Below are 15,642 nucleotides of genomic sequence, written 5' to 3' on the forward strand. Positions count from 1 at the left end.
TTATAACTCTCACCTATGTGCTTTTTGAAGAAGTTCCCATACTCACAGTCTATCACTGTGCCAAACTCCATATCAAGCTGATGAGACCTTTTCTCTGCCATCTAAGCCTGTTTGTGCCATACAAGTTTCAGTTCATATCCTCCTGTCCTTTGTCAGTATTTTAGATAAACTGGCCTTAAAAATCTTTCTTGAGGTTTGTGTTAACTTCTTCATTGGCTTCCTTCAGTGCTTTTCCTTATGGGTTTCCTTGACAATGCCAACACACAGTCACATTTCTTGACGTTATTTGTTGTCTAACTCTGTTTTGATTAGTATATACAAAACTGTGGGTCAATTCCTTTCCTAAATTGTGCCATAAAGATAAGTACTTTTACTGGACTGAGGGAATGAAATATTAAGAAAAACAAAAAGAAACAAGAAAAATTCTCTTTCTAAATTTATTTCATTTACTGGGGTTATTTTCTGTATTCATCCTTTCTTGCTCACCACCTTTCACCATGCAGAATAATTGATATTGCATATTTCTCAGGTGGAAGGGCAGTGCCAGTCTGAGATAGCTCATCCAGCTGGCAGTCAGAACTGAAAGAAGAGGTAAACATACATACTGATTTCTAGTAGACAAAGGAGTAGAAACAGTCTTTCTCTAGGTGTTTACTTCTGGACTGCCCCAGCAGGTATTGCGCAGATGGTGGAACCTTCTCCTTGGAGGCTCTGTGGCACATGCAGGGTAGTGAATGAAGCAAACAAGGGTACGAACATGAGCCCATGATCTTGCACACCTTAGTTGTTACACACCCCCTTGCTTGGCTTTGGCTTGTGCAATCTCCCAGGCATTATCTTCCAGGGATGTACCCTCATGGATGGGCCAGGGACTCTTTCCAGTAGGCCGCAGGGATGACACCACTCTTCTGGAAGGAGAGTGTTTGCCCAGGTGGATACAAACTCTGCTGTGTCATTTGCTGTCAAGGCCAGAGAATACTCCCTGGCCTAATCTGGTTACCATTATGGTCCTAGGGTGTTAGAACTGCTCACCTCACCCATCCCTTCAGCCATCCCAAAACCTTTAAGGGAATCCTCATTAAATACCATTTCGTTGCCTTAGTGGGTTACTCTGTTAGTAAAGATAGGCATTAAGATATGGTTTCTTGGTGGTTTAGAATAAACGCTGCTGTTGCTCGCATAGTTAGAGGTGGTTCAGCAAGTTCTTTTCCAAGAGTTGCTCAGGAGGTGGCTTTTGAAATTGCTTGTTACGCCTGGTACATGCTCTTATTGGATGCTTATCAAATTGCAAAGAAAGTATATTCTTTTCTGTAGAAGGTTTACTTTGGTAGTACTTGAGATCTACTAAAATAAATAGCAAACATTACAAATCCAGGAATTTTGCTGGTAAAACCGCTCGGATTAATAGCTGCTCAGATTAATAAGGTAAAAAGACAGCTGAAACAAAGAAAAGTACTCCCATGAAGACTGTTGTCTGGGTCCTAGATTAGGTTCTGTGATGGATTCAGTCACTAGAGTAGACAGTGCAAGCATTAATGGTAATTATGCACGATGTGTTCACTCCAGTTTGGTGGATTTGGACAGTGTGTTCTCAATAAACACTTGTGGGAACTTGCCTGTGCCCAGCTTGGGAAGCGGTTTCTCCTCCTCTCCCAGCCTGCTTGAGCTTGGACCAGGAATTTCATTACGTTTCTTGCTGCGCTCAGGAGCGGTTGCTACTCGTTTGAAAGCACATGGCTGGTTGCAGACGCAGCTGGAACTGGCTACTGAGATAGGAAGCAAGCTGAGAGATAAGCCACTGAATTTGTGTGTTTTGGTTCCAAAGAAGACAGCAAAAGACAAGAAAGATGCTGTTAGCAAGGCCAAGAAACCCTTAGGAGATTAATTGGATCCACTGGAACATATTTATCTGTGTTGGACTGTGTGGAAGGGTGTTGCACAGGATAAATTCCTGACTGCATTTCAGTATTTCCAGTGACAGCTCTGAGCATAAGCACGGCCTTGCAACCGAGCATCATTAGGATGTTGCACTGGTCGTTGAGATTGCTGAAACACATGAAGCAGTGCTATGCTCTGAGAGCTGTTAAAGGTCTGTGACCCTTCATAACTAATTGGGGGAAAAGATAAAATCTTCCTTCAGTAACGCTTCTTGGATCTCTACTCTTATAGAACAGGAAAGTGATCTCATCTCTCAGTGGACACTTCATATATCTTGTATATTTGACCAGAAATTGTTGTGTTTTGAGGTACAACACTTGCCAAGTTTTTTAGTTTTCTCTGATTGCCCTGGCCCAAGATTCAGTGTGCAAGCTCAAAAACTGAGGTTGAGAAAGGAGACAACCTCAGCAGTCTTATAGTTCATGTCTCTGCGGTGCTTTGATTCCATAAAAATAGCATTGAGACCAAACCACCTGTCTCTGGAATTTTTCCACATGTGGGAGAAAGCAGTATAGATCATTATAGACACTAGAGCGATGGTGTATTTAGTCATGATGTGTTAACTTAGTGACACTTCTCACCTTTGAGAAGAGTCCAGTTACAGAATTGCTGTCTCACAGTAGTTGCAGCTGCTCTTCACTTGGTGGCTGAAGGTTGCAGTCCAGCTGGTCAGCTTAGTTTGTTTGGTGTACAGGACTTGCAGACTACACCTGAGGTTGTCTGTGCTGCTGAGCTGCAAACATGCAGCTTGGCATAGTATGGGATGGGACAAGGGGGGAAGGTCTGTGCCAGCCTCACTGAGCAAGTTGGGTTTAGGACCAGGGAATGGTACTTGATGCATGTTATTCACTACCGTGGACTTGACCAATAAATCCTGAAAACATCCCAATCCCAATATCCTGATACAGTAAGACCCTTAAGTAACAGGTCATCACTATTCAGCTCATTTTAATTTCCTGGAAATGCATGCCAGCTTAGCAGAAGAGAAAGCTGCATAAGAAGAGAGTGGGAGAACTGAACACTCACACCCAGAAAAATATGCTGAAAATGTGTCTGTAAAACGCCATGACCTTTCACCACACCCTGAGCAGAGCAGGGCTATGCACATCCCAGATCTGCAAGTCCTTCCTGAACCTGTGTTGTTGTCTGTCACTGAGCAGAGAAGACATGCGCACAGGCATAGGAGTTTGGCAAAAAGAAAGGCTAATTAAGCTATTCCACCTCCCCAGTTCCAGAGCAGATTTCCAAATCTCTGAATACTCTGTTAATTAATAGGAATGGCATTGGGTAGTCTTCTTTAAAAACAAACATCCTGATATTCCATATATATCTTTGTCGGGTTTAATTCTTTGTGCTGAAATGAACAAGATTCTTTTCCATTTTTTGGTTTTAAATTCTTGTTTAAAAAAGGGTTGAGGTACCCATTGTCTGAATCAGATCAAATATATTTGTTTGCAGGAGGAAAGGTGATGCTGTAGGTATGCTAGTGTGAAAGTGGCAGACTGAAATTGCTATGACCTTACGTTGGACAAAATTACACAGATATAAGTGCTCCTGACAAGATGCTTTTGTTTTTTGAATAAGATATAGCAAGGCAGTATTTGGTCTGTGGGCCAAACCCAGCCTTCTAGCCAGCTGCTTTGCCTCGCAGGAGCTCTCATCTACCACATCTTCCTGGGAAAAGGCAAGCAGGCTTCCTGCTGCACCTCATCTGAGAGCCATTCCTGCTTCTCTGTGGGTGGAAGGAGGAGTGTGAGAGGGGAGGAGAGATGAAGAAAGCGGAGCAGGGTGCACAAAACCTGTCAACCGGCTCCCTTTAGTGAGAGTGTGGGCAGTCTGAGCTGTGCCCATGAGGAGGCATCTGTTTATCCATAGGGCTGGATCTAGCCCATGCATGGAATTGCTCTTGCTTTTTTCTGTGTTAATAATCACACTTTTAATTAAAATAATAATACTTAGATACAATGCCTAGGGGTTCATTGGAACTGATAGGTGGTTGACTGTGGTGCTGTGAGTTGTTCAGACAGCTGAGAATCGCTGTCAGGCAGCAATGCTGAACATGCACCTTTCTCCATACCAGTTCCCTGTGGCTCAGAAGTGTGGTGGGGGGTGGCAGAGAGCCAGTGTTAGCTCTGAGCTGGCGTCAAAGAACCAGGGATCTTTCCTGCCTCCTAGAAGGAAAGAATTTGGTCTTTGCAGGTCACTGTGAGATGCACATTAATAAATACAACATGAACTGAGCCATTAGATGCCAAAGAGTAGAAACTACTTTGGCTGACTCTTTCTCACTCTAATTTTACAGTGGTGTAAATACACATTGTTATTTTCAGAAGAACGGATGAGGTTTAATCATGCTCACTGCAGAGTGCTAGAAACATCAATAGTTCCCAATAACATAGAGGAATAGTTCAGTTCATGCCAGTTAAATGACTCATTAAGGAAATCAGTCATCGCCAGAATGACCGATCTTGTACAAACATCATGACATGTCCTAGAAAATTAAGAACCATATGAATCATACAAATCACTCATAAACAAGCAAAGTGTTTTGAGCACTAGCCTTTGAGTAACAGTCTGTAATTGGAAATGATGAGTGAAAACACGCTTTATAAACTGTTTGTTACTACGTCACAGGAGAAGTTTCATCCCATTGTTTTGGAAAGGGAAGGTGCACTATAACCCGCCGTGCACCTGGCCTGCTTGTGCAGCCAAGGTTTTCGTTCTGTAACCTACATTAAATGATGTAAAAATGTAGCATGTGGGAAAGATTAAAGCACTGTTTTTCTCATGGGAAAGTATTCGAATCACTTTGTGGTTTTTCCTTTGGTTAAAGAAGGGACTTCAGCCCAGAAGCGTTAACAGCCAAATCCACAGAATGTAGAATTTAGAATCTTTCCTAAATTCTGTCTGTACCTTTGCTGGCTAAGACTTTGCATACAGAGTATGGTTTTATCAAGACTGAATCCATCCTTCTACCTGCTACCATGTAAAAATCTAAAAATTTTTAAAACTGCGTGACTCATTCCCAGAAAGGCACAATATCTAATTTATGGCTACATTGACAATGCTGCTTTAATTAATTTTCTTCATCTTTTTTCTTGTTCCTCTGCTTCTCATATCTCATCTGTTTGCATTGCCTAGATTTTAATTAAAAAACCCTCTCCTCTCTAAGGAGCAATCTGAAGTGGCAAAAATAATCACTTAAAATATTACAGTCATTAAAAAATTGGCTGCGGTCAAAGCCATGCATTTTCAATTTGCCTACAAACGATATTTTTGTTTCCTTTTAAAGTGTGTTTTTTATTTGAATAGCATACGCCAGCCAGCCTGGCTATCAGAGATGCTCCTCCAGCTGGGTGGGCTGCGTGACAACTCCTTAATGGGGGAAATTGATGGCCCTCTGCTCGTGTAGAGGTGAAGGCATACTGGGCAGATTTCTTTCCATCTGCCGTCAGCCCTTTGCAAGCTGGCACTGCCCAAATGCCCAACACATTCATTCCAATGCAAGAAATGTCGCCAAAAAATAAATTGTGAGGGTACAGCTGTCTGAAAGAATCATCGGGGCCATTAGGCCCAGGAGAGATAATATGAAGAGGTGCATCAGTGTTCGTCTCTGATAAAAACCTAATTAAATGATGGTAAAGATGACTGTGGATACTTTAAAGGCACAGAGGTGAAGCACAGAGGTGAACAACATTTTCATGGGAGCATGGGGATGAACCTCGGAAAGATAATATGCAGCACCTCAGCCAAAAATCTGTTTCACTGAGGAATTTCACACTAGTGTTTCCTGTTGATGCTTCTCTGAATAGCAGAGTTGTATCATCTAGCTGCCCTCTGTTCTGCTCTCCAAGTAAAGAAATCCCATACTGTAAAGCCAAGAGGTATTTATTGATTCACAAGTTTGACTTGAACAACTGGGACAGAAGCTGGTTTGGATGAACTTCAGTGCTTCTGTTTACATTCCTAATCTTTGTCTTTTGAGCTTCTAAAATTCTTCAGGGCTGTGTCCTTAGCTGCAACTGTGGCATAGGCTGATCTGGTTGACGCTTGAGGTACTTCACATGGCAGGGTGAACGGGAGACCTCCAGAGGTCCCTCCCAGCCAAGAGGTCACACTGAGGATAGCAGCTGTCTCCTTACGTGGTGCTTTCATGCAAGTCTTTAAAAATATAGCATGTTACATGATGTAGGATCCCAGATCTTACCTGGGGCCCTTAAGCCATTTAGATGCTATGGAAAGTTGGTCAGTATTTGTTTATGAAAACATAAATAGGTCCAGTTGGAAAGTACCTGCTTCACCAAATCTGATTTCCCTGCTTTTGCCGACCAATGGTTTTGAGCAGTCCTAATTGAAACCTTTCTGCATCTCAGATGATCAAGAGGCTTTCCTAAAAGCACCTACCAAAAAAAGATGAAAGCTGTAGGTAGATGTAAAATGTAAGGAGTATAGAGTAGAATAAAGAGGGTGACAGACTCCTGACAAAAGTTTAATTTTGAAACCATGCACTACTCTCTCCCATAGTCTCTATCTTCAAATTATTAGCTAATGCCTTCATAACGTACAACAGAAAGCTCACCTGAATTAATAAGACTTGCTGGCTCTCATAGACAGCTTGGCTAAGAACTGTACTCATAGACTAGAAATATTCATAGATAACAGCAATTTTAGCATGAAAATGTGTTTTTTGTAGTAATGGTACCATTGTAGTGTCAAAGAGCCCTGAGCGAGGAATGTACCACTGCTGCCTCTTCAGGCCCAAACCAAAAAGTGTCCCAGGAAATTGCCATCCATTTATAAAACAGGAGATAAGCTGAGGCTGGGGAGATGTGGGAGTAAAAGGAAATATTGCAAGAGGGGAAAGTGCTTATCCCGGTAAGCAGTGGATTCTTCAGTGTAATCAGTGACAAGGCTTGTTGAGGAAAGCACTAAGGAAGTGTCTGAAGGACATCATCTTGTGGGGAATTTGCCAAGCATGGTGGGCAGAATGGGCAAGGGCACATCAGTTTGGTTGTCTCACCAGCAGACGTAGTGGCAAGCATCGGCAGTCAAGGAAAAGTGAGCCACGAGATGGTGCATATGGGAGATGATGGAGGCAGGTGAGGATGAGCCATGCAGGGCCTTACAAGTAGGGAAAAAGCAGTGATACCATACCTATCCAGCAGACAAACTTGAGAAACACAGAAAATTCAGGGTGAAGATTAGATTGAAAGCAAATCCAAGCATGCTGAGAGATGGGAATGCATCCAGCCAATTTTCATTTTGCCCTATTCATGCAAAGCAATAGCTTAACAGTTGCAGCTAGTGAATAATAGAATTGGTAGTGCCAGATTAAATTAAACTGGGTTTTTTTCCCCTTGGGATGACCACAGTCTCTGAACAGAACTTGGCTTCTTTCCATTTGGCAACAGGCGGGGGTTGTTTATTTAGGAATACAACAGTTTACTTATAGCAGGCTGATAATCCCACTCCAGCTGCAAACAATGGGAAATAGCTAGTGGTGTGAAATGGCTCCATTCAAGTGCTTGCAAGTGTCCTATGTTCTATTATGTAGGTGATTTGGGAGAAGACTTTGTTTAATGAAGGTTATCAGATTTGTCAAAGGATTTATTCTGTAAATTAATTTTTCCTCACAAATTAGTTAACTTTTCAGTGTTGTAATTTGTACAAGGACACACTAAATGTTCCACATGCCTTTAATCCCCTTTAAATAAAATTAAACTCTGCTTTAGTTTTGGACCTACAGCTGATGCTTCCATGGTAACAAGGAGAAATATCCTACAAGTTGCTGTCATTTGGCCTTTTTAGTTACAAATTTTGCACAGCAAGCTTATTTGTTCTTATCTTAAAAATCATTTAAGTGTAAATAAACATGAAACAGAGAACAAATTTAACCTGGAATTCGTAAAAGAGAACTCTCCATCTACATAGAGAGATCTGCAGTATCTGCAGTTTAGGGAGAACTTAATCCAGTTAGTTTCAAAATACAGTACATGTTCATTTCACATTTTTTATCACTTTAGAATGACAAAAAAAAAAAAAAGACCTGTAAAATTCCATCCTTAAATACTGGAAGTATATAGACTACCACTGCAAGTGTAAAGCTTTTAATTTGGGAAGGAGGCAACACAGTATGTAAGTTGTACTTTAGTTCTTCATTTCTAAAGGCTTGGATTCAAATCTTGGGTTGAACCCAAGAGAAAATGGGTCTGATGGTTTCAATTCAGTCTCTAATCTGTTCAAGCCCTATTACAAAACCGCAAAGTAATCCAACACAGTCAGTAGCCGCCTGGATGTTGAACAAGACTGACAAGGTAGTTGGGGGCAATGCTGGTGAGGGACCATCTCCTGTGGAGCTTCTTTTGCTCATGGAAAATTTGGCTGAGTGCTCTTTGAGGTTATTCACCCCTCAGCAGCCCATCGGATGAAAAAAAAGCAGTAAAAGCAGTGACAGATAGCGACTGCTTGGAAAATGAAAAGAAAAATATGGAAGCTAAGTGTGAACTGGGGGCGATGATTATACAGGCAAGGGAAATTTGGCAGGTGGGAGAGGACGAGATCATGAGCAGAGGAGCCATGGCCCTTGCTGGGACAGCACGGCTCATGCAAATGGGACTCATCCTCATCTGCTTCTCCCATGGGCATGTGTCCAGGGTCCCAAATGGTGGCACTGGGGCAAAAATGTACTAGAAAATGAAGGCCCTCCCTCAGAACTTATTTAAAAGATGTACCTGTGTTTTGGGCATCTTACTCTTTTTAAAGGTAATGAGCTTCTATTCCTGGTTTCATAGGTATGCAGAATAACACAAGGAGTTAACACTCTGAACTTCTCTTCTGCATAGCTGTTTCACGTGAGATTCAAAGCTAACATGAGCAGAGGGTGATTTGAGCCATATGTTGTGTGGTTCATTAACACATAAAATATGCATGAAATACATATTCATAGATACCATGTAGCTGTGTATAAAAGCATGAAGATAGTTTTATAGAACTAATGAAATAAATGATGCTTTTGAGCTTTCATAAAGGGTTGATCATACACCACTGTATAAATAATTACTTATTCACCCCTTTGCCAAACTGCCCATTTATTTATCTTGACAACCTAAATGAAAATTCCATCAGATGTACTTCAGTAAATATTCTGTTAGACAGCAGAAGGACATACAAACGTTAAATGATAATCGGGTTGTATCTGTTTTGTGTTTATTTTAATAGGTGGCTTTCATCAGCAAGAGATTACTAATTACATACCACACTATCAAGTATATACTTACATGTAACTTAGCACCTGAGAAATAAGTAAGGCTTATAAAGGATTTTCCAAAGCTTGTATGCAATTGCAATAACTAGCTCAGTAGGATCTATTTGTCTATTTGTTTCCTAAGAGCTGAAGGGTTACATATAAATTTGAATTAAGTTTTAGCTTGAATATTTATTTTTAGTGTATTTACTTGACTGCCTGCAGATAATAGGAGTTTTGTGGCAGATTGATTGACAGATAAAGGAAACTTCTGTTCAGCAAATGAAGAAAATTCTGAAAAGCAAGAAGCAAAATAAACAAATTATTCTTAAAATTCTGATAGTAGCAATACCTGTTAGCATAAAGGATAAAAATCAGTGAAAAAAAGCCATTTCTCAGTCAATTATAAATAACTGCGTAGTAAAACCAGTGTTTTTCTAAGAGAAGTAAAATATAAAACTGTTTCATTTCTGCTAGTTATAAAATATTTGATGTGTAAATTATTCTGCCTTTTCAGTGGCAGCAGCTTCATATATGGTGCGCTGTGTATATGGTGCATTAACAGAGCAAGGAGACTTGTGACAAAATATATTTAATTTCTGTGTTAAATTATCAACAGTTCAGAATCTTTCTATTGCTTTGACCTTTCTTTGGAAGAAAAACACTTTAACAGCAATTTGTTTATTTTAGCAGTTGAAACAGTCTACATTTGTATAGTGTGTTTATTTCTTTAAGTGATATTTAGTCAGTGTTAATAAATATAGAGCTGTTGTCATTCAACTAGAGACCAGAAAGTCTCTATACAAAAATCAGACTTCAAGTACTCAGATTTTTTTCTAACTATGTGTAGGCACCTCTACAAACGTAGTCACAAATTACATTCCTAACTATAAATTAATTGCTAAGTTAGTGGCAACCATACTCAAAAACCATCAACAAAAGAATTTCAATTGTGTCTCTTTGTTGCATTGATAAATGAAGGAAGAGTTACAGAATCTGACAAAATGTGTTCTTTTATACTTTTCTCATAAAATCCCATAGACAAAGATGTACTGGGCAGTTTTCATTTCTTGCCGCGTCTTTCTCTTTGTTAAAAATTTAATTATTCACTTACATGGCACTACCATGACCTTTTTAAACGCAGATGAGGTGATTGTCATACTTTCCCCCGGCGTGTTATGAAGGTGTTCAGAGACAAGAGGGCACTGCATAGACGATATTGAAAAGGTCAATGCAATTTGGTATTATTGTATCTCTTTTTCAGATGTTGAACTATGGTAAGAATGCAGAATTATTCTAATTAATCATTTTTTATTTCAGCTTTCACTTTTAATGCGACCAAAATTTCCCCAAAATAAGTGTTTGAGCTAATTACTACTTTTATTAGTATTTGTTGTAATACAAACAATTCAAAAAAATGCCAAGTTCTCAGTTTGCATTAAGGCCAGGTAGGTCTTCTTTAGAAGCTCCCAGCATCTGTTTCAGCTACACATATGGATTTGGCAGACTTTTACCATTTTATCAGACACACAAGAACGCAGAATTGGGATGGGAGAAAGAAGAAAATCTGTACTGTAACCTCCATGTGCTCTTCACAGGTAGCTTCTTCCAGGTCGATACTCCTAGAGAGTCGTAGTAGTCAGGGCATGTTGGGGCAGACACATGGCTTCATTTGATGCTGCTGAGGTGGTATAAACAGAAATGCAATAGGAAAAGCAGAAGAGTTGGGTTTGGGGGCAGCCTCAGGACCCCTGAGACTGCTGTATCACCGGAGCTAGTTGCCTATAGAGCTATTTGTTATGCTATTCAAATTAAATACGGCAAATATAGCCTTTTCACTTGTACACTTCAGGCCGAAGGTTTACTGTATGGCAATTTTACACACAAACACCTCTTCTAGCAAAAATTCAGGCATGGGGATCTGATGTGTTTCACAGCATGAAACTTAAGCTGACAAAATACCCATAGCAATATTTGATATACTACTGAAGTTATTTGTACACACAGTTGTGTATGTGCCAGACATAATGGCAATACTTCAAAATAGAAATAAACACCCAAAGATATGGTACCTGTCTTTTCTATGCAAACACAATTTTACAACGGTCTGTAGTGCATTTGTAGGGAAGCAGGTATGAGATTAGGAAGGAATCATCATTGGGGGTGGGCCAAGAAAGATAAAAGATGACTGTCCATTTTTTATTTTTATTTTGTTTCAGTCATCGGGGAGTCATTAGATAGTTCTTGTGTAGTTCTTGTGTCTTGTAGCAAAAGAATAGGTTTGTAATGATTTCTTAGTGCTTATTTCTTCTTCAAATGATCAAGCAAATTAAAGCCTTGGTGAACCCGATCTAGTGTATTATGCAGCTATAAATGTAGACAAATATTGCTGAAATGAATGGTTTAGCTGAATGTAAGTTGACCTTCATGTTAAATATTTTTATAACCAATATGATGGCGTATACATATGTTACTTCACTAGTGTAACCACTGCTGTGATAATTTGAAGGGATGCTCTAGTTCTTTATTACTTCAAATAAGAATAATAGAAGTAGGGCTCAAATTTATATATATTAAAAGATTCATAGGTTATTACAGTAAATTATCTACTTATGGCATCCAATGATACAGCTTGCTTTGAGCTCTGACAGTGCATGAGCAGGACACCTTACAAACCCGATGTAACGTCACCTCCCATGTGCTCCTTTTGTCCACAGCATAGCTGCCAGTCGGATGGAAACTCCATCTACTTCCACGGGACAGAAGGCAGCGAGTTCAATTTTGCCACAACCCGGGATGTGGACCTCTCCACAGAGGATGCCCAGGAGCAGTGGGCAGAGGAGTTTGAGAGCCAGCCTAAAGGGTGAGTGCCCCTCACCTGCGCAGGGCCCTAAGCAGGTGTACAGCATCACTCCAGGGCTGAGGAAACTGGATAAACAGAGAATTACGTTCTGTCTTGGCTGTGTAGTCAGGGAAGATTGTAACTAGGTTAAATACCAATACAGTAACTAACAGGTGATTGTGGATTTTAGGAAGGAACAAGTCCAGAAAGCCCAGGAGGAACAGTCTGTTTCCAGACCATCCTGTCACCAAAATTTTTAATGAAGAAAAGTCATGCTTGTGAATTATGTAGTCATTCTGAAGAAACAGATGATGTTGATCTGTTTTTTCATTCACACCTGAGTGTTGTTAACAAACTCATATCCATATGAAATCAAATTCCTTGAGAAATTCATGCCCCTCCGGATCGCTGCTGTGAGCCATGCTTTGCCATGGCAGAGGTCCTGCTTACGCAGAAGCCTGCAGGTGCCAGCGGAGGGGCAGGAGGATGTGGAGGCAGGACAGCTGAAGCAGCACCCTGCTTTCACCTTCCAGCACCGAGAGCATGGCCATGCCTGCCGTGCAAGAGCTTGGGATCTGGCTGATAATTTACTATTTTTACTTTAAATATATACATTGGGATTCAAAGAGTACCTGTAAAGCCAGATCCAGCAGGGACTGCTGCAAAGGCACAGAAAGTAAAGAAACCATCTAGGACAGCAAAATTACTACTCTTACTAAAACATGAGTGAGCTTTAAAGTATCCTGATAAAGAAGTATCGTTTTATATACCTCAGTGTATAAATTCTGACAAAAAGAAAACCAACAATGTGGTCTTGAGTCTTTTTTATTTAAAAAAAAAGAATATTAGTTGCTGTAACCACAGGGCAATGAGAAACATACACTGTTAATTTATGGGTCTCTACTGAATGTTGATTTTGACCTACAAAGTACTTCAGATCATTAACAGCTGATTCAAATGCTGCCTATGCTGTGCTGAAGGTAAAGAGCACCTTTTAAGAAATGCGTGCTAATGTGTCCTGTGGACACGTGGTTTAGTTGGGGCTTACAGAAAAAGTATTCACTGTGAACTCTGTCCCAGTTTGAATAATCAACCCATGGTGCAGTAGGTGCTGTTTCAAAGGAAAGAAAATAAGTATGTGTGTGTTGTGTGTTAGGTGACCGTGTGGGATACATTTGAGATATTCTCTCAGTCTCTTTTCCATCTTGAAAAACAGGATGGGAGTGTTACCTGGGGACACCGGCCCTGTCTGTAGATCCTGTGTCTGCTGGACCAGGTGTTTAGTTAAGCTAAGTTGGGCCAGTTACCACCCTGGTTAGGAAATGCACAATTTCTTCTGAATTAGGAATATTACATTTTCACTGTCACACAGTGTCTAGCTCCAATCTGCAGGTGCTACCGCTCCTGGCTAGGAGCAAGGCAGGGTGCAGCCAGCAGATGCATTTTGCTCTCTCATCCTGTGTGCAGTCCCAGGAATCAGGTCCTGATCTGCCCCCCTGCATGTAAAATCTTGGTGGTGTGACAGCCTGCCCTAGCAGGGGGTAATTTTGTTTTCTGAGGCACTAAGCGGCCAGCCCAAGGCCTCACAATTTTTCCTTTTTTTTTTTTTTTATTTTTTGCTTTTCAAATTCTATTCTATATTAAAAACTTCCTTCTTTCAATTGTTGCTATAAGAATGGAGGTTTAAATTGCATGCAGCCGTGAATACACACTGAATTCGGGTGATGTTGTGGACTACATCCCCATGGTATAAAATTGTCATCTCCACTGTCCCTCTCTGCAACATTTCTGTGGGGCTTTGCTTTGAGAATTGTACACAACTGCAAATATATGAGCTTCCTTAATACCTTCTTAGAGAAATATTTTTGAATGCTATTTGAACTATATTTGAAATACTGTTTTACTGTATTCAGATAGCCACAGAAACACTTTATACCCGAGACAGAGCTTGCAGGAGCTTCTCAGGCTCCCATTTGTAATGTCAGCTGGAGCCTGTCAGCTCTCAAAGGAAAGGCAAAAGCATCCCTTATAAGGGAGAGCAAAAGGAGGCTCACATGTAGGGGTCACCACCACCTTCCTCTGCACCAAATGCTCTCGAAGGTGAGACATCTGAAAGAGCTCAAGAGTGAGGGCAGAGGAGCTTATCGTTGCTTTTTAATAAGCAGTTGATTGGTACTTTTTGCATGTCCCACCTAAAGCAGTAGGCTACGTGGATAGGGGTTGCTGTTGTTAGTACCACGTGTTTTCCCACTGTCATTCTGCTTCTCTTTAATTGCATAAATTAGGGCCTGATCCTAAAAGTGGACAGATCCCCACACCAGGCTGCCTCTGCCTCTAGCAGGTACATTGCTGCTTTGGACCTCCATGTCCACTTGATCTAGTTTAGATCCATATATCATTCTATCACCTATTTTGTAAAGAAGAATTTCAAGAGTCATGTGAGGGATAAATTAATTCAAATGTAATGTTAAATCAAGAATGTCCACATCTCTGTCATGCCATCACCTAGATTTCTTCTCCATTTGTCCTTACAGACAGTGTGTTGATGTATTTCTATTAAAGTGCCAGGTTTTTTTAACGTTGTAGAACTTTCTGGTTTTCATTTCTAATGCTACCTAAAAGGAGAGGATCCCTGGAAACATCCATGATCTGCATCATTCATGACCCCAAGTTGTTTTGTGGGTCAGTGCAGAGTGTTTTAATTGAGCTAAATAGAGCATACAAAAGATCAATGGAGCATTGTGAGATTTTGTCATGTAAGTTAAAGTAGGCACAACTGTTTAATTCTGTACTTGCATTCAGCCCAAGAGACCCATTTTCAAAATTGTATTTTGATTATATTGCCCATTACCTTTAAAAAGTCTGCACGACGAATTAGGGTTAGGTTAAACTGTGCTTCCATTAAAATATTTATATTTATATCATAAAGCTTTTCAGTGATGTGAAGCTCACTAATTCCTGTATAAAAGACTGACAGTTTTAAAGCAGGATTTCCAAACAGGCACATTGCTGATCTGTCACAGCTTAGGTCAATAGGGAAACTGGTGGCTTTTAAGAAGATCCTAGAAATACATTTTTAAATAGTTGGAATGGTTAAACTGATAAATAGACTGTTAAGTTCTCAAAATGGCAGTTTTTGAAATTGTCATATGGCACATCGCTGCTAGAGATTGTTTCTGCTGGAAGGGGACAGGAAAAGGCTCTGCCTTCCTACAAAGGTTTCCGAACTTCAATGTTTTCTCATTCATCCTGAATCACGCTGGCTAGTTAAATGATTGGATTATCAGGATTTAGTGATTCTAAATAATTTCATTGTTTTATCAGCCTTATAATTTTAAAATACTTTATTATTAATTAATTAGGATTTCAACATGGATAATAATGTATCAGACCAAAATAATGTACAAGTTTTTAACAGTTTCTAATCTTCCAAAATATTTTAATCGAGTTTTGAAGAAACCAACGCTTTCATGATGAAAACATATTTTTGGTAAAAAATATTTAATTGAAAAATTCTGCAACAGCTCTTTTAATTATCACTGAATAAAAATAAGATAAAATGTTGTACAGAAAAACTGAGAAAGATCGTATCATCACATATTAGAAACACAGCAGTCTT

The 15,642-nt window shown here is 40.0% G+C and overlaps 1 protein-coding gene across 2 annotated transcripts in view; it reads left to right on the forward strand.

Moving 5' to 3' along the window:
* Positions 1-15,642, forward strand: part of RELN (reelin) — a 307,068-nt gene that overhangs the window by 172,974 nt on the left and 118,452 nt on the right. For both annotated transcript variants that reach the window (XM_052789505.1, XM_052789506.1), the window contains exon 11: positions 11,899-12,044. In XM_052789505.1, coding sequence (XP_052645465.1) covers positions 11,899-12,044 — 146 coding nt within the window. The remainder of the gene's footprint in view (positions 1-11,898; positions 12,045-15,642) is intronic.

The sequence above is a fragment of the Harpia harpyja genome, chromosome 6, assembly GCF_026419915.1.
Source record: "Harpia harpyja isolate bHarHar1 chromosome 6, bHarHar1 primary haplotype, whole genome shotgun sequence".
Classification (NCBI taxonomy): domain Eukaryota; kingdom Metazoa; phylum Chordata; class Aves; order Accipitriformes; family Accipitridae; genus Harpia; species Harpia harpyja.